The sequence below is a fragment of the Antennarius striatus genome, chromosome 3 (genome assembly GCF_040054535.1).
Source record: "Antennarius striatus isolate MH-2024 chromosome 3, ASM4005453v1, whole genome shotgun sequence".
Lineage (NCBI taxonomy): Eukaryota > Metazoa > Chordata > Actinopteri > Lophiiformes > Antennariidae > Antennarius > Antennarius striatus.
In genome coordinates, this window is record NC_090778.1 from 4220001 (window position 1) to 4242128 (window position 22128).

At 38.7% G+C, this 22128-nt stretch overlaps 1 protein-coding gene across 1 annotated transcript in view; it reads right to left on the reverse strand.

Annotated features, from left to right (window-relative positions):
* The window catches only part of cacna1ba (calcium channel, voltage-dependent, N type, alpha 1B subunit, a), a 112250-nt gene that overhangs the window by 17474 nt on the left and 72648 nt on the right, over positions 1-22128 (reverse strand). The window contains exons 23-41 of the mRNA XM_068310129.1: positions 21655-21784; positions 21332-21391; positions 19668-19774; positions 19378-19389; positions 16570-16590; positions 13408-13504; positions 13064-13224; positions 12842-12979; positions 11881-12082; positions 11568-11732; positions 10141-10251; positions 9975-10064; positions 8406-8522; positions 8195-8260; positions 7943-8034; positions 6790-6940; positions 6462-6589; positions 6147-6243; positions 2502-2607 (exon numbers count right to left, since the gene is read on the reverse strand). Of these exons, the coding sequence (XP_068166230.1) occupies positions 2502-2607; positions 6147-6243; positions 6462-6589; positions 6790-6940; positions 7943-8034; positions 8195-8260; positions 8406-8522; positions 9975-10064; positions 10141-10251; positions 11568-11732; positions 11881-12082; positions 12842-12979; positions 13064-13224; positions 13408-13504; positions 16570-16590; positions 19378-19389; positions 19668-19774; positions 21332-21391; positions 21655-21784 (2051 nt within the window). The remainder of the gene's footprint in view (positions 1-2501; positions 2608-6146; positions 6244-6461; positions 6590-6789; positions 6941-7942; positions 8035-8194; positions 8261-8405; positions 8523-9974; positions 10065-10140; positions 10252-11567; positions 11733-11880; positions 12083-12841; positions 12980-13063; positions 13225-13407; positions 13505-16569; positions 16591-19377; positions 19390-19667; positions 19775-21331; positions 21392-21654; positions 21785-22128) is intronic.

Sequence of the window (22128 nt, forward strand, 5' to 3'; positions counted from 1 at the left end):
AACTGTGTTCTTCATACTATTGCCACTATTGGAGGAGAGCAACACCCTACCATACAAACCGAAGACCCCAATGACCCCGTCCACCTGCCTGCTATCCAATATGGCAGAGCAGTGAGAGACGCCATATGTCAGAATTATTTTACAGTCTAAATCAGCATCATCACCACCACAGTGGGCAATAAAAACATACAGTATAATATACATTTCATTTCCTACTAATGCAAAGTGAGTTTTTGTATCGTTCCAATAGTTAGCGTTCTAATAGTTAACATGATTCGTCTGTAACCATCCCCCAACTTAAACTTGTGCTCCAGTATTTCTATTTCCATATCTGCACTTCTAATCTGGTGGTCCAAGTAAACCATTTCTTTATCTGTTTACTGTTTCTTTTTAGAAAGTGAATTCTATAAACTTCTTTGACAAATAGTTGGAAATACAATGTGTAAGACATTAAAATATGCAGTTGCAAATGAATTTCACAGAATGAACAGTGCAGTGGATGTTAGAGACCCTTCTATTGCTGGATAGCCATGCTCTGTTAAAAAGGTAAGAATGTGTTAATACAGTGGTACCTCTACTTACGAATGTCTCTACTTACGAAATTTTCTACTTACGAAATTTCTCAGCAGGAAAATATTACCTCTACTTATGAAAGAAATTTTGACTTACATAATGTAAAAACACAGTATCGGATGATACTCAAATCTCCCACAGGTTCCTGAACGCAACATTCTCATAGCTGCTCTGCCATTGGCTATTACCTATTACGTATCTTCCTGGCATCCCATTGAATAAGAGAGATGCCACTCCACCTCTTTGTGGAGCTAGAACGGTGCTTATGGAGTGTCTCGGCATTCGGCACTCGACCTGTGAGGAGTTCTGATAGTTTTGCGCAAATATAATAACTTTTTGATTACGTATTCGCTATGGACCCCAAGAAAGTGACGGAGAAAAGAGGAAAAGAAAAAACAAAGGAAAGGGTTTTTTTGTCCACACAAACAAAGCAAGAGATAATAGAAAAGCATGAAAAAGGGATGCGTTTGGTTGATGCATCTACAATCACCACGTTATTAAAACAAAAGGAAGTTTAAGGAGTTTAAGGCATCTCGTGGGTGGTTGGAGAAGTTCAGAAGGAGGACTGGAATTCACTCTGTTGTTCGGCATCATGAGATAGGAGCATATGAACCAAAGAGGGCAAAAAACAGTAAGAACAGCAGTTAAAAGGTAAATGACCGTCATTTATATTCTTTACTCTATTCTTTGTTTTTTTACGTTATGCACAACGCTCATTTATTGTGTAATAATCTTATCATAACATGTATTTGTTACATGTTTTGATGCATTTTTATGCTTTATAAAACATTTATGTCTGAATTTTTGTGGGCTTGGAACAGATTAGGGCATTTGCATGGAAAACACGTCTCTACTTACGTAATTTTCTACTTACGTAATTTCTTCTGGAACCAATTAATTTCGTAAGTAGAGGTACCACTGTACTGTAGAGGAGGTCAAATGTCACACTCTGTTTTTCACCAAAATGTTAAGCAATTGGAAGAGAACTACCAGTGTCATCAAATTTTAGACCACCTTCGTTATCTTCAATTTCTTGTTGATTTATTTTTCTTATTTTTCTTGGAATGCCTGAAAGCTGCTACAAGCAGCACAATGCCACAGTTTTGGCTATTACCAAGGAAACCATACAAAATGGCTAGATTTCGGTTCTTGACTTCAGTTTTTAAACGTACACATTGACTCCAAAGCCATCTCCCTGTTTGCAGCCACAGTGCTGCTGGCCTTTTGTCCTAAAATGTACTCAGTAGATATATGCATCGATCAAAAATCTATACTTCGACTGCCGTAAAATACGCGGAGCGCCTCTCATCTGTCGTCATGGTGACTTGTTGAATCGGGGCTCCACTGATAATGGCTTATTAGAGTTGTGTTGCACCTGCTAAACTCTGGGTGAACTTATCCTGGGTTGCTAAAACTAGCCCTGATCAGCCTTCGGGAAACCGGAAACCCTGGGTTTTAAAGCTCAGGGTAAGTCAACCCAGAGTTTGTCTGATATTCTGGCTAAACATTGGGACCGACTGAAGTCCATACCAATCTTCCTCAACTGGTGGAAAGAATCAAAATAAAATCGATCCAATTATCCTTTAATGCGAGTCCATCATAAACTAGTCCATATCATGTCCTATGTATAATAATTATGTATATGCCATGTCTTTCTAACTAGCTGATGACACCATGCAGTCACAATTATTGGGTCATTGTTAGCAACTTTTTTCCTGACTCATGGCTTCTCGCGATGAATCCTCTTTTAAAACACACTTTGCATGGTACATTTTTAATCAAATTGATTTAAGGTTATTGACAACACTGACATTAGTCTGCCCTTTCTGGGGATTGATAAGCATTGTGTTTGGAGACTTAAACTGATCTGTTCATGCTATTTTACTAATTCTCTTCCATCTATGTAATGTGTGGTGATTTCCATTGACCTGATGCAAGCTTGATCTCCAGCGCAGTGCGAATCAGGGCCATCAAGGTGGAGGTGAAGTGGACGGTGTTGTCTTCAGCGATGGGCATGTTCATTTTGACGAGGCGCTGAGGAGAGAAAACGAGTGGTGATGGAGAGATGTTAGATCACTGACTGACAACTAACTAACAAATCAAAAAATGTGGCTCTCCCAGAGAAATCCATATGTGTGCTGCTGTGATCCAGTCCCCTCCATGGATTTAACCAACCCCACAATTAAGAACCTTAACTATTCTTTGGTAAACTTCTGTTGAATGCAAGCAAGTTTGGCAATTTTGGTAAAAAAAACTTATGGGGACTCGTTTTCAGCGCACAAAAAGCTTTCTCTACCCACAGAGGAGACAAACTTCACATTCACATTCACCGCTATCAGCTACAGTATGCACTACGCTGCAAGTCAAAGTGCACTGGTGCAAGACCAACATTGACTGAAATAAAGGTGAGAGAAGGTGTATAACGCATAACCATGAAGGTGCCTCTACAGTCTCAGGAGCTCGACTCTGTGGTTGCCATCCGAGCAATCATCAATATGGAGTTGAAGAGGTTGAGTTTGCTCTATTTGTACAGTGGCAGCTAACACTAATTCTACCAAGCTTGAGAAGTGTTAGCAGGAAGATGTAATTCATTTCAGTCTAGTGAAACTAAATGCATACAGAATGCTGTGGGATTATTACTGTAAGAGTTGAGCTCCCCTGAGCATAAAAAAAGCATTCAACTACATGTGCTATCAGTGGCAGTGCAGAACATAGGAAAGACCAGATTCAGAATGAAACAGCGATGGAGAGCTGAGGGGCAAACACAGACATACACACACAGGTCCAACCACGACAATCTGTGTGTGACCACACACTCTACTACACGCACGCACGCACAGACACACACACACACACACACACCCCATCAGGCTGCACAGTCCATGAGAAAGACAGAAAGCAACTAACTGAAAAGCAAGTTTTTGTTCTTGTTTGGACCATATGTGACCCTGTTCAGACCTGGGATTAATTTATAATCTGAAACTGCACCTGATAATGACATCTGATCTCCAGATGTACATTTTTGAATGTTCATAGATGTCATCATTCCCACAAAAAATAAATAAATAAATAAATAAATTATTACCTCAGACTGAAAAGCTTCAGCTCTGAGGAAAAACCATTTTGGAAGAAATGAGAAAAATTCAAGAGAGTTGTATACGTGTGTGAATATTTGGAGTGGGAAAAAAAAGTAATTTCCCTATGAGGATTATTAAAAGATTTTTTTTTAAATTATTTTTATTTAAAATGAGATCATGTAGTCTTGTATTCCCAATTTGCAAGCAAAACTATTTGTGTGGACGTCACAAAAATAAATACAATATATTTTATGCCATATTTTAAGAGAATTTGTGTCAGACAATGGGAAAAATAATATACATGTAATTATATATCAAAATTAAAAAGTAGCTTGGTGGAAGCTGTGCAGTCACTTGCCATGATCTTTAGCCAATTTATTTTGATAATTACTAAAAAATATCTTTCTTTCGCTGCCATTCATTTTCTTTCTCAAAAAAAAAACAACCTTACTCCATCTGTAAACCAACATCCTTTATACCGCATAATTCAGCACCCTCACCATCATAACTCACACCCTGGAGTACTCTGCAGCACAATACTGTATAATGCAGCTGTGTGGCCACAAACACACTATTTGGATACCCAACTCAACTGAAGTATGCAAATCATTACCATAAAAATCCACTCAACAGCACTTCTTTGGCTCCGTGCTCCTGCCAAATATAACCATCACACATATCCAGCGAGCAGCACTGATTCAAAGGATGCTCCAAATACCATAACCTTATCTTTTGGGTCAACCTTCAAGTTAAGATTTAAAATGTCCACAGCATTAACCTGCAGTTTTCTTATACGAAATCCAGATACACATCAAATGTTATTATCAGGTGGAAATTTGGTCCATTTTACAACAAATATTCAGAAATAAATGAATAAAATAATCATTTAAAAAAGATGACACTGACTTCTTTTGACACTCTTGTGCAGCATTAACATTCCAACGTGCACACAAACCCAGACTCACATATGCACACACATATTTCTGACACTGGATAGAAGAGAGATGAGGGAAAGAATGAGAGGGGGAAAGGGAGAAAGGACAGATCCACAAAGAGAAAAGCTCACACACAATGTATTACTCCTGCAGAAAAACAATGGAAAACACACACACACACACACACACACACACACACACACACACACACACACACACACACACACACACACACACACACACACACACACACACACACACACACACGCACACACACACTGCTCCACAAAATAAAAACCCCAACCAGGGCAAACCATTCAAAGGAAATAGAAGTAACAGTTTTCCTCCATCACCATCTTAATTAAAACATTTTTAAGTCTCTATGCTACTTTCAGGAGTGATCAGTATTTGCCCTTACACGGAACTTTATTCACACAAACAGTAAAGACAATTAAAATGAGGTAGGGGCTTACACCAAAAATATGAGCACACTAGCAGTACAAAGAGAAATAAGGTAGCACGGCAGAGCACATTGGCGTGAGTTCACTCCAATGGAAGAAAAGTTTTTGAGCACAGGGAAGAATGTGGAGGAAGTGGAGGGTCTACCTTGTAGGCGACTCTTGGTGGACATTTCTTTCCCAAACCTAAGGGTGGGGACATGTGGAGCAGCATCTGATACATATCGAGGTACTTGATACGGCCACTTGACAGGGTTGGAAATCATAAATAAAACAGAACGTAAAACAGAGAAGGATGGGGAAGTTAGAGAAGGAGGAAGGGAACAAAAGGGAAAACAGAGAATAATGGAAAGGAAACACAGAAATCTTTTGTTAATAGATTTCCTAGAGTGAGATGTAAGATGGATGTCATCCTGTGTGTCGAGGCACAGGGATGCTGTGGAAGTTCAGGATCCCTGACAGGAAACATGAAATGACGGAGAGTAATTTTTGGGTTGGTGAAAGGCAGGAGGGAGAGAAGAGTGGAGGAATGGTTGACCCAACACACAGGATACTGATGGGAGGGAAGAGAAATGACAGCATCGTAAACAGAGATGTCTGCCTCGGCATGCTAGCAGACATCTCACTGGTACGTCAACCAAGGTGCACGGAGACAAAGGTTTCAATGCCAGCCCAAAACATCTGTGGGGCTTTGACTCATAACCTGGCTTTCCTCTTGGCAGACAACTACATAAATACGTCACATCACATTTTTCATAAAGGTTTTGATCTGATTCAGATTTTTTTAAGATCTGAAGGTGATGATCAAATTCCTTTCAAAAACTTTTAAAGGGGTTACATTTGATGGAATCCTAGCTACGGTACAACGTCTTTCAACTAAAGATAGAGAAAGTCAGCATGAAGTGCGGCATGTTTGGAAAAATGCCGTGGCTTTGAAAGCTTTGTTTCCTTCTCCGGCATCATCAACCAAAGCCAGTCAGATTGGAGGGGCGAGTGCTCGTATAAAAAGGCGATTTCATTTGGTGCAGAGCCATTCAGTTAAGTCTCTTGGCATAGAGGTACACAAAAGCACCCTACTGACGAAATGTCTGGTATTTGCAAACCTTGTATGCTACCCTATTAGGGCAGTTCTTCCCTAAGCCAAGGGGGGGTGAGATAACGCGTAACAAATTGTACATATCCTTATAGGAAATCCGTCCACTGTGGGGAAAAAAACAAGCACATAAATAAACATTCAGGATAACTTTTAAATGGCATATTGATTTACAGAGTGCTGACAGCTTCAACAAGGCCTGTGTATGAGTCCTCATTCAGTCACCTTTGTGTTTCAGTTGAAGAAGATTAAAGTAACTTTTTCCTCCACTTTTACTTTATTTTTAATTCACTGGGGACCAGATGGGGGGGGGACTTGTACATACCATGCTGCCGGGTCGTACTCAGCCCAAACCCGGATGAACTCGTCAAGGTGATGAGGCCCCAGGATGGAAGAATCTCGGGTTAGGTACTCAAAATTATCCATTATGACAGCAACAAACAGGTTCAGCATCTGGAAGGCAGACGTCGTGAAGAGTTTGAATTTTAAAGTCTTTAAACCAATAATTTTGGAATTTTGGAACAAAATGGAGCACTGGTGTAGACTGAGCTGTTGTATGGAGACAAGCCAAATCTGAACCAGACATATTCATCACATCCTGATAAATAATTCACAGTTTCAGTGCCTTGCCTGAGCTGTGTTTTAGTACTGACCAGGAAAGAGCAGAGGAAAATAAAGGAAACGAAGTAGAAGTACGCAAAATCACTGCCGCATTCTTTCCCCTGGGACCCCGATCGCTCATCACAGGCTTGGTGGCTCAAACATGATAACATAATCTCATGCCAGGCCTCCCCAGTTGCACTCCTGATGGACATAAAAACAGACAGAGGGAAAAAAGCAGCTTTAAACTGGTGGGACATAAAAGGCTGGCAGCATTTTTCAAGGTTGGTAGTTGTCCTTCACAAACATCGAACAGAAAAGATTGAATTCTGTGTAGTTAATATAGAATAATTCCAACACATTTTGAAGAAAGTTGAATACCAATGGTTGCATGGAAAGACTGGAGATCTCCCGGTGGACAGACATGGATGCTCTATGTCACCATGCTTTGTGGGCCGCAATTTTGGAATACTTTTTGATTGTTTCCTCATTCAAAACCATCACCAAATCTGCTTTTTTTTAAAAAAACAATTAAAAAACACTGCCATACATTGACACTGTCAGATTCAATGGCAGAACCCTAACTCATGCTATTGTAATTGAATCCCTTTTGAGATATCGAGCAGACCCCTGGGCAAATTCTTCGGAATCCACTTCCTGCTTTCATTTGAAACACAAATTAATTGGACAGTTTAAAAAAAAAATCAAGAATTTTCAGATCTCCAATGTTCTGAACGTCACTTAGTTCCACCTCTCAATTGTTCTGCTGTCTTGTTGTGTCACTGCGTTTGAAAAGGGCACCTTTATTTCTTCATCTTTAGTCTTTGTTTTGTTAGCTTTCTGGGTAACAGATTTACTGAAAATGTTACAAAACAGAGTTCTCAAAAATTGTGCATAAGTTAAGAAGGAGGTTATCCAAATTCAAGATTTTTTTGTGGGTTTGAGGTATTTTTGAAGCTGAAATAACTTCTCATTAGTTATCAAACTGCTTGTCCATCTAGAAGTCTGAGTGATGAAAGAAGCTAAAGAACCCAGACAGAACCCATGCAGTCATGGGAAGAAAACACATATAGAAAGGAAACGAACGAGGAAACTTCTTGCAGTGAGGTGACAGCACTACCGACTGTGCCACCGTGCCTTCCCTACATTTGATCAAACTGATTTAATTTGTTCAAAATATTTATTGTATAATAAATAATTTTCTACCTGAACAGTAGCATGAGGGCTTGGAGGAAAGTGCGAAAGTTGTTGTGGTGATTGATAGCTGTGTCCTCATTCAGGTCAATGTTGCCAAACACCTAAACAAGAGGCACAGTCAGAGAAAAATGACTGATGATAATGATTACTACTTTTTTATCCATATTTCATTAATATTTCATTATGTTTCAGCCACAACATTGAACAGAGAAGCAACTACTGTATAGATATTATAGCCTCTGTGGCCAGAATGTCACCCACCTGCATTCCAATGATTGCATAAATGAAGAACAGCATAGCAATCAGCAGGCAAACATAAGGCAGGGCCTATTGGACACATTAGAATCATTAATTATTTGAATTATGTTATCCCAGGATTCTTGAATTTTTCAGATGTAAAATTATGCATGTGCATTTGGATTCCACACTATTGTACTTATACTGCAGCATGACAGTGTGCATGTGTGAGTACCTTGAATGATTGGACAAAGGTCCAAAGCAGGATGCGGATGGTGTATCCCTGCCTCAGCAGCTTGATGAGTCGAGCAGCTCTGAACAACCTCAGGAAGCTCAAGTTCAGCAGCCTGTCCTGTTTGACACAGTTGGGACATCGAGAACTTACACACTGAATACCTCAATCATCAGTCACCGATGAACACACCTGTATCAGTGTTCAGTGTGGGGAAAACAGTAGCAAAAATACACTAGAAGTGAATACATACAAGATATACGTAGAAGTGAACACGTACAAGGTATAATATTTACATTTTCTTTGTCAGAGTTATGATCACCAATATTTTGGAAAACTCATATGTCCTAATCATTCTTTAAAGTGAGGGATTTTTGTCATTCAGACACAAAACTGATAGAGGATGGAGAAGTAATTGAATTAGTGTGTGTTTCACATCTTAGACTATAATATTAATAGCCTCAAGTACATTTTCTGTTGTTTTTCCTTAGAATTTCAATTTAGTTTATTGAATTTTTTCACTAACATTGTCTCATTCTATTTTGGTACTTCATTATACAACTGTACATTTATTTTAATTTGTGACTTTGATTATATTTTCGTATGCATTTTTTTCTACTGATTTAATTTTTATTACATTATTATTTCTTGACAATTTCCTTAATCACAAATATGTCAAACGTCGTAACTCATGCTCAAGATTTCATTCAATGTATCACTCCATACATTGAATGGGGGAAAGAGAAATTCACTCACCATAGTCTAGTAATGTTTGGAAGCACAGCATGGCAACACCGATGACAATCAACAAGACGACAATTGGGAAGGAGAGAAAGACCATGAAGTGTGAAAGAGAAGAGGATGAAGAAAAAGGAATGCAGAGAAGGGAAAGTTGAGAGAACAGGAACAGTCATATCACAAAACATAAACTGATACATCTCAACATATATACGCATGAATCTGATAAAGATCATTTCACAATACACACAGATAGGAATTGTCTGGAAATAGTGAAGACATTTTCTAATTAGCTTTATAGCATGCCATCGTGTGAGATGGACTCTTCTCTGTCTATCTAGAACAGGGGTCGGTAACCCGCGGCTCTAGAGCCGCATGTGGCTGTTCAGCACCACCAAAGTGGCTCCCTGGAGTTTTTTCAAAAATATATGAAAATGGAAAAAAGGATTAACATTCGGAGTGTCTGGAAGTGGGAATATGAACCTTGTCATTTAGATGGTTCTCTGCAGAAAAAACAGTCATTTAACCATGACTGTTCATTATGTATTTGTAGCCTACTTAGTCATTTTGATAGTAGGCTAATACAATATAGCTAATATGTACTTACAGCCTCTGTTGCCTTCATATAAGGCTTATTTAAAAAGGATTTCATTTTTTGTGGCTCCAGACAGAAATGATTTGAGTTTTTTTGGTCCAATAAGGCTCTTTGTACATTTTGGGTTGCCAACCCCTGATCGAGAATGACTTGACTTCCAGTCAACAAAGAGACATCTTCATCTCTCTCCTCTGTCTCAGCTCATTATTCATCAACAGCCGTGTGGTTTTCATGTTTGCTCTTACATTGATTTCAGTCACCAGGATGTCAGTGATGCTGCCCAACACAGTCACAAAGTCAAAAACGTTCCAGGCATCCTTCAAATAGTTCTGAGAAACAACAGTTGCATGTCATAACCTCTTATTTTCATTTGAATATTTACACCTCCTCATAAATGTTACTCACTAGTGGGCCGAAAGCGATAATCTTGAGGATACATTCCAGAGAAAAGAGAGTGGTGAAGACTATGTTGAGGTTCTTCAGCATCGCTTCGTAGAAGTCTGGAGCTCCATGAAACTGAAAGACAGGAGCAGATATTGTTTCACGCAGTGACGTGCGGTCAGGGGAGGCAGGGGAGACACGGCCTCACCTGCTGTCATGAAAGAAAAAAAAAGGAAAATGGAAGAAATAAATTAAACGGTCATATTTATCCAGTGATGTGTATTATATAGTTATTTTCTATTTAACATCACCAATTTTACATTATTTTTACTCATAATCGCTGAATTTTTACATTTACCGCTGAAATACTGATTACACACCTGCGGTGAGGCACCAGCCAGCCGAGCCCCACCATGGATTGACCAATGACTCGGCTAGCTGTGCTGGCATGCTATACAGTGGGACCATAATGCTATCTCTCCATATGTTGCTATTAAAGTGTTCAAACACGTTTGCTCTATGAACTAAATTTACATAATTTAGCTAATGTATATAATGTACAGTGTTTTTTTGTCAACAGCAACAGCATGCATATAGCATCTTTCTTGAGTTGAGCGTTCCTGAAACCACTGGGAAAAGGCACGAAGTGAGGCACGCAGTTCTCCTGCCTCAAGGTAGGGGGCGCTGATGGTCCCAGGGATTCAGCCAAAACTACAGTCTGTAAGTCAGCGAGTCAACTACAGCTATTCATTTGTTTTCCGCTTCCCTTGCCTTCCTATAAAAATGGAGGATTACATATCTCAACTCAAACATTTTTCGATGCTTCTTTTCAGAATGAGCACTGCATGGACTTCATTTATAAGTAAACATAACATAAAAAAACATGTAGGTAACTACATAACAATTTTTTTTTAATCGAATGTGCTTATTTTTGTGTTACAGTTTATACGTGTAAATAATTCTGCTATGAGACTTTAAAAATAACCCACTCACTGTTGCGTATTAAATGGTGAATAAGCTACAGCGCAGGTTCATCTGGTTATGATGAAGTCAGTGCCTCACCAGCCATGAACCTCACCGCACATCTCTGGTTTCACGCTACATTCTAATCAAGCTTCCATTGTCGAAATGTCGTGGTCATGGTTTCTTGGGGGATTACATATTCCTTTGGTGCTTTGAGCAATTCAATCAGTGCACCATTCAGCTTCACTATGTGCTCAAAAATGATGTCAGCCAGTAATTCCAATATATATATGTATAAACGGCGCAAAAGATGGCCGAGCCAGACTTAGGTATTTGGCGCGATGTAGATTCACAAGGACATGAGAGAAATCACTCTAATCTGCAAGGACTGTTCCTTTGCTAAACTAATAAATCCAAGATTTGCTCTTTGTTGAAAATGGTATCATTTTGTTATTGAATTATGAAGGTCATTTTTCAAAAATTCTTACCTTCATCATGAGGACCACAGTGTTGAGAGCGATCATGATCATGATGGAGTACTCAAATGGAGCTGAGACCACAAACCTCCACATCCTGTACTGAAAGGACTGCGTGTTCTCAGGCATGTAGCGTGTCAGAGGTTTGGCATTTATGGCAAAGTCAATGCAGGCCCTCTGTAACAAAAAAACCTCTGCTTCACTTTCCTCATTATCCAACAGCATGAAGGCAGACATCTGTCTGTGAAGATTCTAATTTGAATTAAGTCAACTACATATGTTTAAAGACATTTTACTTCTCAACCAAGAGACTAACTATCTTTACCTCATTCTTTTCCAAGCTGCACTCAGACAAGGCTTTGTCTCCCTGCTCTTGGAAGGTGATGATGATGAGGGCCACGAAGATGTTGACAAAGAAGAAAGGGAAGACCACAAAGTAGACCACATAGAAGATGGACATTTCTATACGGTAGCCAGGACTTGGACCCTGGTCCTCAAAGGTAGCATCCACAGAGTGCGTCAAGACACTGGAAGGACAGAGAAACACAAAAACAAATAACAATCAAACATAATCATAGAAGTTACACAAAAAAAATAACACAGAGATAATGAACTCTCACTTTACACCTTCCTTAGATTTGGGTGTATGCTTTGAGTCTCAGCTTAGTCCACAGTGAAATCCATAACTTAATGAAAATTGATCACTCAGTATCAAGTGACAGAAACAATTTTATGTTTCTTTCTATTTTTGTTTTTTTTGTTTTTACATTTTATAACAAACCTCCATCTTCAGTTGATTAGAAAATTGCTGACATTCTGTTTTGCTGTGGAAACCCATCGAAGGGGCAGAGAAACAAATTTAGATTTATGAGTTAGACGACTGAATTTCCTCAACAAATTTATATTTACAGTATATAAGGTTTTAGTTTCTGTTTTACTTTATCCATCCATCAGTCTATTTCCTATAACCGCTTTATTTCGCTATCGCGGCTCACGGGGAGATGGAGCCTATCCCAGCTGGCTTGGGAGCGTGAGGCGGGGGACACTCCGGGTGCATCGCCAGTGCGCCGCGGAGGCACACAGAGACAGACAAACACACATGCACACATTCACACCTAAGGGGAATTTGGAACAGGCCAAATAACCTGAAGCGCATGTTTTTGGAGGTAGTCGTGTTGCCACAGAAATCATTCAGCCATCATCAGATGTTAGATCTAGCACAAAGGATTCTGGGATCACTTATGACTACGTTGTACATTTCTACAATAAAACTTATCTTCACTTACGTTGGCCAACCCTCTCCAGTGGACACAGTGAAGAGGGTCAAGAAGGCCCATAGTACATTGTCATAATGGAACTCATATTTCTTCCACTCTCTGGGCATGGCAGCCACCTCGTCTTTGTCATAGTCCAAGAACTGTCCTCTGACGAAAATGAAGGCAGAGTTTACATCTGTAACTGACAATTTCACCAAATACCAAACATAGATGTGGTTGATTCAGACTAACTTGCAGTCCTTCTCCAGGCCCTTGGACTCATCTGTGCAGTAGAAGAATTTTCCCTTGAAGAGCTGAACCGCGATGACAGCAAAGATGAACATGAAGAGGATATAAACGATGAGGATGTTCAGCACGTTCTTCAAAGAATTGACCACACAGTCGAATACGGCCTGATGTCACATAGAAAAACACACATATAAAAGTTTTTTTTTTTGTTCATACTATAACTAAAAACGGCATCTATTAACTTGGTTAACAAGGAACTTTATGATGGAAATGTAAAAACAATCCTGGCATAACTTCATCACACTTGTAAACTAAGTAAATAATAATAAGCAGAACAGGAAGATCACCTTGAGTTTTGGCAAACGCTTGATGGTCTTGAGAGGCCTCAGGACACGGAGAACCCTCAGTGACTTGATAGTACTGATGTCTTTGCCTTTGGTCCCCCTGTGGAAAGCAAACACAGTTAAGTCACACACAGAAGTGTATTGTCTATCAGTTATTTTTCTACCTTACAAATGTGACTTTTATTTATTACTGCTGTTCAAGTCAATCTTTGACTGTGTGAACATGATGAAGGGGGATAAATGATGGAGCAGGAGGTGAAACAGTGCAAGAAGATGAATACAGTAATCCCTCGTTACTCGCAGTTAATGTGTTCCAGGACCATCCGTGAAAAACGAAATTCCACGATATAGCGACGAACTTATTTATTTTATAATTTACGGTAATTGAACCCTCCCCATACTAATATTAAACCACCTTATATCTTTATTACCTTTTTCCACATTCTTATAGACTTTTTGACACTTTTGTGTTTCACGGAAGTGCGTTGCGTTCCTTGAGTCTCGGAGCGCAGCACACTTCCGGATGCTGTCAGCCAATAGCATGCGTACGTACGGGACCACGTGACTACCAACTAAAAATCCGCAATGTAGTGAAACCGTGCATCTTGAAGCGCGAATAAGCGAGGGAATACTGTAATAAGACTTATTCTACGCCACAGAGATGAACTGCAGATTCATACTTTTTCTACAATGAAAAAGATTTTATGGGGAAACTAGCTGTTTTTGTTTCTTTAAGAGAATTACAATAATGTTATGTTTGACTTTTAAGGACAGAACTGGAGTCAGGTTGTTTTTCCCATTTTCTTCAACACACTTTTCAACATGCTCCATAATAATGGAAAGAATAATAGCAATTTTGTGGCTGGTTGTGGGTAAAGATTGGGTAAGATAAAGCATGTGTAGTATCGATAACAAATGTTTTTTTGTATGTACCTTACTGTATACAATATCTAATTTCATTTTTTAATGCAAAATTATTATTTTGTTTAAAGATTGTGTGGGTGATGGGCAAAGCCAAAAAAAAAGTCAAGCAGGATGAATGTGCATACCTGGTTTTGTTTTTTTTGTAGGTTCTTTTAACTTGTTGACACTATTGTGGTTCTCTCAATCAATAAGTCGGACTGACTTAGTTTGTATCATCCATGATACACAGTAAAGTGTCGAAGGTACAAATCCTGACATTCTGAGTTGCGCACAGAGACAACAAAAACCAATGCAGTCAGAGAGTGCAACATCCCGCGACACCCGTGAATTCAAAAGTTTACCCTGACCTACTTGCATGGGTAAAAGATCAAAGCTAGTGCTCTGACCTACTTTCATAGATCAAAGCAGTAGCTTTGATCTACGGTCTGACACTGGCCTCCCTCACCTTTCTATCTTACCCAGTTCCTGGGTGTACGAAAGTTAAAATTTGACCTTAATCTAGTTTCCTCATGGTCAAGGTCATCATTGTATTGCCATGGTTAGTTTCAGCTTCCCTGTTATATGAGTGAGAGCCGATTCGAAAGAAAATAGTTCCTACACCCAACTGCTAACACACATGTCTGCATATGATCTAAAGGTTTGGTGTCATGACTCCTTGAAAAAATATTCCTTTTGCCTTTTTACAAAGACATTCAATGGTTCAGTGAAGACCGCAACAGAGAAGTTATCTAATTCCGTGATACTGGAAAGACGACGTCATAGCTGGTACCTCAAACTCTGCAACTCAAAGCACAGCAATTCAGGTACAAAAGACAAGAGAATATGATGTATTTTGCTACATCAAATCCAGGGGGAATAACAGATTAGTAGTGATTACATTTCTTTAAAAAGTTTTAGAACTGTGAGGTACCCTTTTTACTTTCTAACAGCTTTTAAAGCACAGCCTTCATCATCATACAACGTAGACACACTGTAAAATGGAGGTTTACAGTGTGTCTATGCCTGGATTGCTTGGAATTCATTGGAAGCAGTACAACTGGAACTGGACTGGTTAGAGGCTAAAATGTGACAAAATCCATCAGATCTTTCAGGGACATTGAGGTTCAGATGATAACAAGGACATCTGGCTCAGATTTGACTGAGGCCATTATGGTTCATTAATTTTCAGGAACAAGAACATACAGCCTGCTTCTGAAACAAAGTCAGTTCTCTGTTGAGTGTCCCAACACTGCTCTATTTTTACCCCCATTACCCCCCAGTGTCTCTCTCACCCCCTCTCCGTCTGTACTTCACAAAATGGATGACAAGTCTCAGTGAGGAGACTGCATCAGGAAATATTTAATGGACAGATTCAGGAGGTTTTTCAAATCTCATCAGCCACTGAAACAGTCATGGTGCACAAAAACATGTGTAGGTGAAAACTGTCAGGTGAACTTTGGAATGTATTTTTTTCATCAGACCGATGACTGCATTTCATCATTTCATTGCTTGTGACCTCTGCTTCACCTTTTCTACAGAGTTTGTGGAAGTCATTTCAGTCGTTTGTGGATATTTGGAGGGAGGCTCAAAAAATGCAACATTAAAGAAAGTGGGAAAACTTTCCTGGATCTCCGTTTAGCTAGATCTATGTCAAGACTTCATGAGCTCTATGCAGTGGGTGATTATGCAAGTAATCCTGACAAGCCTAACTATAGTACTGGATTTTCATCATGTAGAAAGGAGAGGAATTCAGTGTAAACAGGTGGTGCTTGCTGTGAGGAGAGATAGTGACCAACATAGGAGGAACAATATTTCTTTTTTTTACTAACATTCAAATGACAGGGTTCATTCCAAAAGGCAATTTATAGAAATTACAAATACCTAAAACACAACTGAATTTTAACTTCATTGATAACTATTAATGTAATCAACTAGGTCATTTCGATAACTCTTATTATCCACATTATTATGGACCTCAAAAATGAAAATAAAAAGAGAGTCTGATTGTATTTTTTAATAAAGCATTTTGGAATGAAACACATAAAACCAGCAGTGATGGTAGAGGAAGTTGTCACTTGTAAATGTCGAACAAAGGTTTCTGTTGTGTGAAAAGGCAGGGGATTCACGTGAGTGTACATGAAGATGGTCTAAGCATAGGAAAAAGAATGGTACTCATGGACGGTTTGATTTGAAAGAACGAGTAGAGTATAGGGTGGGGGGGAGTGGGGGTGGGGGTCAGGGTGTCATAGGAAGGTTCCCCACCTGGTCACACCTTGTTGCGATCTACTTGGGGGAAAACAGTGGTAAAACAAGGTACAGCACATTTATGGATGCTTTACACACACAAGCAAAATAAAATCATAGGTTTGCATCAAATGATAAAACCAAAGTTTCTATTAATGAAAATAGGTATTCTTTATCTATCTATCTATCTATCTATTGTAAGCTCTATTGTAAGATAGATAGATAGATAGATAGATAGATAGATAGATAGATAGATAGATAGATAGATAGATAGATAGATAGATAGATAGATAGATAGATAGATAGATAGATAGATAGATAGATAGATAGATAGATAGATAGATAGATAGATAGAAGACAACCAGGTGAATAAATAAGAATAAGGAAGAACAGACTTTTCACTGGGCCATAATGACAAGAAAGCAGGTGAATGCTGAACGTGCCGCTTACTTCTCCACATAAACTGGTAGTTATGACTCAGCTCTTGATCTTTATTATGTACTGCTAAAACTTCACAGCACCAATCAAGACAGCTAAAAAGAGAAATGCCATAAAAGTCCTCATGGGCCAAAATCTGAAAATACAAATGACCTAAACAAATACTAACCCAGTCCTGAAAACTAGGCTGTCGCAAGCATCTGAAGGGAATATTTAAAGGCTTGACAGGTTTGAATAAATGAGATGATAGATGACATATGTTTAGTTTGATGGGAAGTTTATGGTATGTAGTCCAAGGTACAGGCAGCCAATCACACGGATGGCAGGCAAAACAAGTTCCAGCAACATGCACAGCGAGTGAACAGTTTTGATAGTTAAACCAGACTTTCTCTCTGTGACCGACCACATGAAAGTGACATCTGAGCTGAAATTAAAATGTTAATCTATATGTGGGATTTAATGAAGAGCGAACAGAATCATAGCTATGGAAATCCAAAGTGTTCAATATAAAATGGATAAATTAGAAATAAAAATATTTTAAGTGATAAGTGAAATCACACAAATGTAACAGTCCTCCTGCTTCCTGAAGGTTATTTAACATAATACTTTTATTGTGAAAGACTTGCAGGAACATCTTGTGACTGACTCACTATCTTGCAAGGATCCAATATACATTTGGATTTTAAGGTTAATGTTAACCTTAAAATGTGATGTCACACTGGGGACTTTGAACTGGAACGACTATTAACCTAGTGGTGAATTCTTTGCGGGTCCAGTCCATAGTTTGACTACATATGAAACTGATTTGTGTTATTTTCTAACACCTGTATGCTATTTATAATATGTATTCTACAAAAAAAAAAAAAAAAAAATCATCATTATTCAGTTGACACTAGCGAGCATGATTATTGATTACATTCATATTGAACACTGGTTCTCCACATCGCGCAGGTTGTCATCACCAAAAGGCATTATGTATAAAAATGTATTTTAGTAACGTTGTTCAGCGCAGGTGTGACACCAAAGCACCATCTCCTCATCTGTGATGCTGAGTCAGAGAGAAAATGGATTTTCCCGGGAAGATGAATGGAAGTGACAGTGTGGTCACTGGACGGTCAATAAAAAGCTGCTGCTAACAGCATGGATGTGAAGTCGATGTGCATGCTAAGATGCCAAATACAATCAATATTCCCTGAAATGTTGTCATGCCCTCCCGCAGTGACTGCTGTATTATAGAGAGTCTTAGGAGAATCAACAACAGAAACTGATGGTATCATTTCAGTTCAAGCAGAGCAGTAATGAGGCAAAATGCGGATGAAGACACCTCCTATCAGAGGCTCAGGATGATGACATGCCCCTCCATAGCAGAGAGAACATGGAGGAATGACTCTCAGTCAAGTAGATGAGAATCATGTATGAGATAGGGGGGGGGGGTTGTCCCAGGTACGACCGAGCAACAATGCAAAAGACACCCAGCCTCACAAGTAATTTCACTTCATATACTACACATCTTACAGTCTTTAAAAAGGAACAGCGGATGTGGTTTGTAAAGATTGTATAGTTTGTAATTGGATTAATTATCTTGTTTTATCTTAATAATAAATTAATAATAGTTTTTAATACAGCTTACTTACTTCCACACTGAACCCATGTATTTAAATAGTTCTTGTCAAGAGAAATCTTATTGTGTATAGTCAACTACTTAACTCATTTTCTCCTCATATTTTCTTTATTTCTTGTGCATTTGCAATGTAACAAGATTTTCAATTGAAGATGCTATGTGTGTTGTGTTTTCAGAAATAATGGAGGTCTGGTAAGTCACGGCAGCAAAGGAATGTAGCTTTAACATTTAGTCGTATAGATGAGAGAAACGCTGAACAGAAAGATGCTTTGTGCGGACAGAGACACAAATTGATATATTTATTTAAACTATTATTTTTTGAAGTTTCTAACAAAATAAATCTTAAATGAGAACAGAGTTCTCCTACACATGCTCACATGTCAGATTACTTGCTTGAAAATGAAGTGTAAATGTATATAGTTCAGTGTTAGGGGAGTAATAACACCACATATATTTAATTCCTGCACCTCTGTTGGAATTCATTAGAAAACTATGTGAATATGTTGAATTTGTTTAAACACATAATTGGTTTTACTAAAACAAATGATGATATGCTGTATTTTAGAGAGTATCTCTCCTGAACTTAGGACAGGCCTGAATGGTGGTTCAAGAGGTAAGACTGAAAATGTGAGGAAATTACTTGCTTTTAAGACATGTATGTTTTCTCTCTCACATACACACGCACACACACACACACACGCACACACACACATACACACAGCAAATGTAACACACAGGCAAGATGAGAGAGGTAGAGGAGGCATTACCCCATGAAGCTCCTTCGAAACGATCCCAGCACCGAAACAGGGAAAAGATTGTGTCAAATATGTTACACATGCACACATACACACACACACACCCACGCACACACACACATACACACACACACACACACATACACATCTCTTGTTGCTAGCCTATATACAGAAATTTATTACATACAGAGATTTTAATGCATATTTTGACTGAAATGTATGTGTTATCTATGTATGAATTATTGACAGCTGACGAGAGAATGAGCTGCAAGATAAACATTCAGCGAATATCTTTTACTTACGAAAATGCAAAGGCCACCAGCGCCCCACTGACCACTATGAAGTCCAAAATGTTCCACAGGTCTCTGAAATAGGATCCAGGATGGAGCAACAGACCGAGGTCCACCATCTAAACCAAAGATGAGTTGAGATATATCTTTTACATTTGACCTCACACAGTTTTGCTTTGTTGCCTCTGCCCAGGTTTCCCAGGAAACTCATTGGACATATTGCAGGAAAATATTCATTTTGAAATGGATTTGGATACAAGGATGGACCTGAAATTATTTTTACTTTGTTTATAGCATTAAAAGAAAAGACTTTTTTCAGCATGTATACGTAGATTATGCAGGAGTTATTAGACATATTGTGATAAACTTGGTGAAAAGGAGGGCATGTGGCAGAAACAGAATCGGTGAGTTTTCCAGTGGACCGGTACCAGGCCACACAGAAAGAATACACAACTTACATTATTTCCGTTTTATTTATTATCTGATTCTTAATTATGTTTTGTTTCAGAACACTACTGGATATTCTCTGCCACATCTGTCTATGAGTCACTCTTTACGCTTTGTCAAGATCTTTGCCTTGGTCACATGACTACTTTCCTAAAGGAGCCACTCCGGCCGGTCACACAGAATACAGTATCCCTAAAACTGAAACTCCCAATATAGCAAAAAAAAATAAAAAACAAAGTCATTGGAAAGATTCTGTGCACAGGGTAAAAGAGCAAGTGAGAGGACAAACGTATGACTTTAAAGAAAAAGAAAGCTGCAAACTACCAGTTTTTATGCTGGCCATATCATTCTATCTTTCTGTATTGATCCACAACACCTTAAAGGCCGGCCTGTGAAAGTATTGTCTGACATTAAACCAATCCGTGGTGCAAAAAATGTTGCACCATTGGTATTTCGGATAACCGTCATCCATCCATTCACCAATACAGTATGTAACATATCTCTACTCAAATGCCAATGGACAAAATTCAGTGAAATTTCATTTTAACAGGATGCAATACAGAAATATTTCTCCAATTTGCATGTTTGTTTGTTTTTTTTCATTTTAAGGCAGAATTGGGCATAAACAATTACTCTTTTAAATTTTTTCACACGTGTCTACAACCTTGACTTCTTCCAACTTCAACAGAACCCTGACAACCATTCTCAAGGGTCAAATGTCTTGTTGGAATTTACAGTATATTTCATTTAATGATGAGGGGAATATATGACTCAGGTGGTCAGTTAATCCCTCTTTCGAGTTCTCTTCTAGTTTGTCCTCTTCTAACTTAATTTGAACGACTAATGATGTTATAAGTTTGTAAAACAATAACTATCACTGATTATCTATTACTACTCATATTTTGAAATTAATTTGGTACTTTAAATCCCTCATCAAATTATACAATAAGGGCACTAGTTTTATTGAAAAAGCAGCAGAAAGCAGTAAAGTGTTCATAAAATAGTCAGTACTGCAGTCTAATATCCAGTTTGCACACTCTGTAATGGCCATAGTGATGTAAGGTCCTGGCACTGACTCCCTTAATGTCTTCTCCACATTCACCACTTAAGCACACTCAGTAAGTAGGAGTGAGTCAGCACCTCAGGTCTAATATATTCTAATAAAATAATCATCACAGATAATGTGTGTCAGGAGGACAAGTCAAATAAAAGACAATTCTTATTCTTACCTTGATCACCATCTCAAATGTGAAAACACCAGTGAAGGCGTAGTCCAGATATTTGAGCACCTGCAAAAGAGAGACTCAGTCAGTGCAAAAGCCGATGGTATGAAAATGACAAACTCACTATCTTATTGGTTAGATCTGTATGAAAGTCCTGTTGGTATGTATGTCTCACCACCACGCCAACAGACGGTGCATAAAAAAACCAGGGAGATTCACAACTAATCACTAAAGGTGCATTCTCCTAAAAATTGTCGGGGCTTTAAAAGACTAAAAACAATCAAGAGTAAACTATTATTGATAATAAATAAGTGCGCTGATTGTCTCACATTGTTGCGAGGAGCGTTGGTCCACACAGGGTCCTCTGCTGCCAAAGCGATGCTGCTCATTGCGATGACAACAAGGATAGACATCTCAAAATAACGCAGAGTCACTATGTAGTGGCATAACCGCCTCACCCTGAGCAGAGAACGGTAGATATAGATAACAGGGAGGGAGAGAGGTAATAAGCAGTGGACACAAACATAACAAATGCTGGGAGGAGGAAGCAGCTAATCTCTTCACTGTTTATTTTCTAAAAGCACATACAGTACCTCTTTGGCTGTGTTGAACAATTATTTAACCGCTGCTTCATTCCTGTAGGTGGAATCTTTTCACCAAAATATTATGTTGCTATAGCATAATCTGTGTTAAAAAACCCCAACTATGAATAACATCCATAAAGTTTTCAGGAATCAGAAGTGAATATCAGCTCCAGCAAGTAAGTGCAGTAAGTGTGTGATAATATAATGCAATAGATGAAC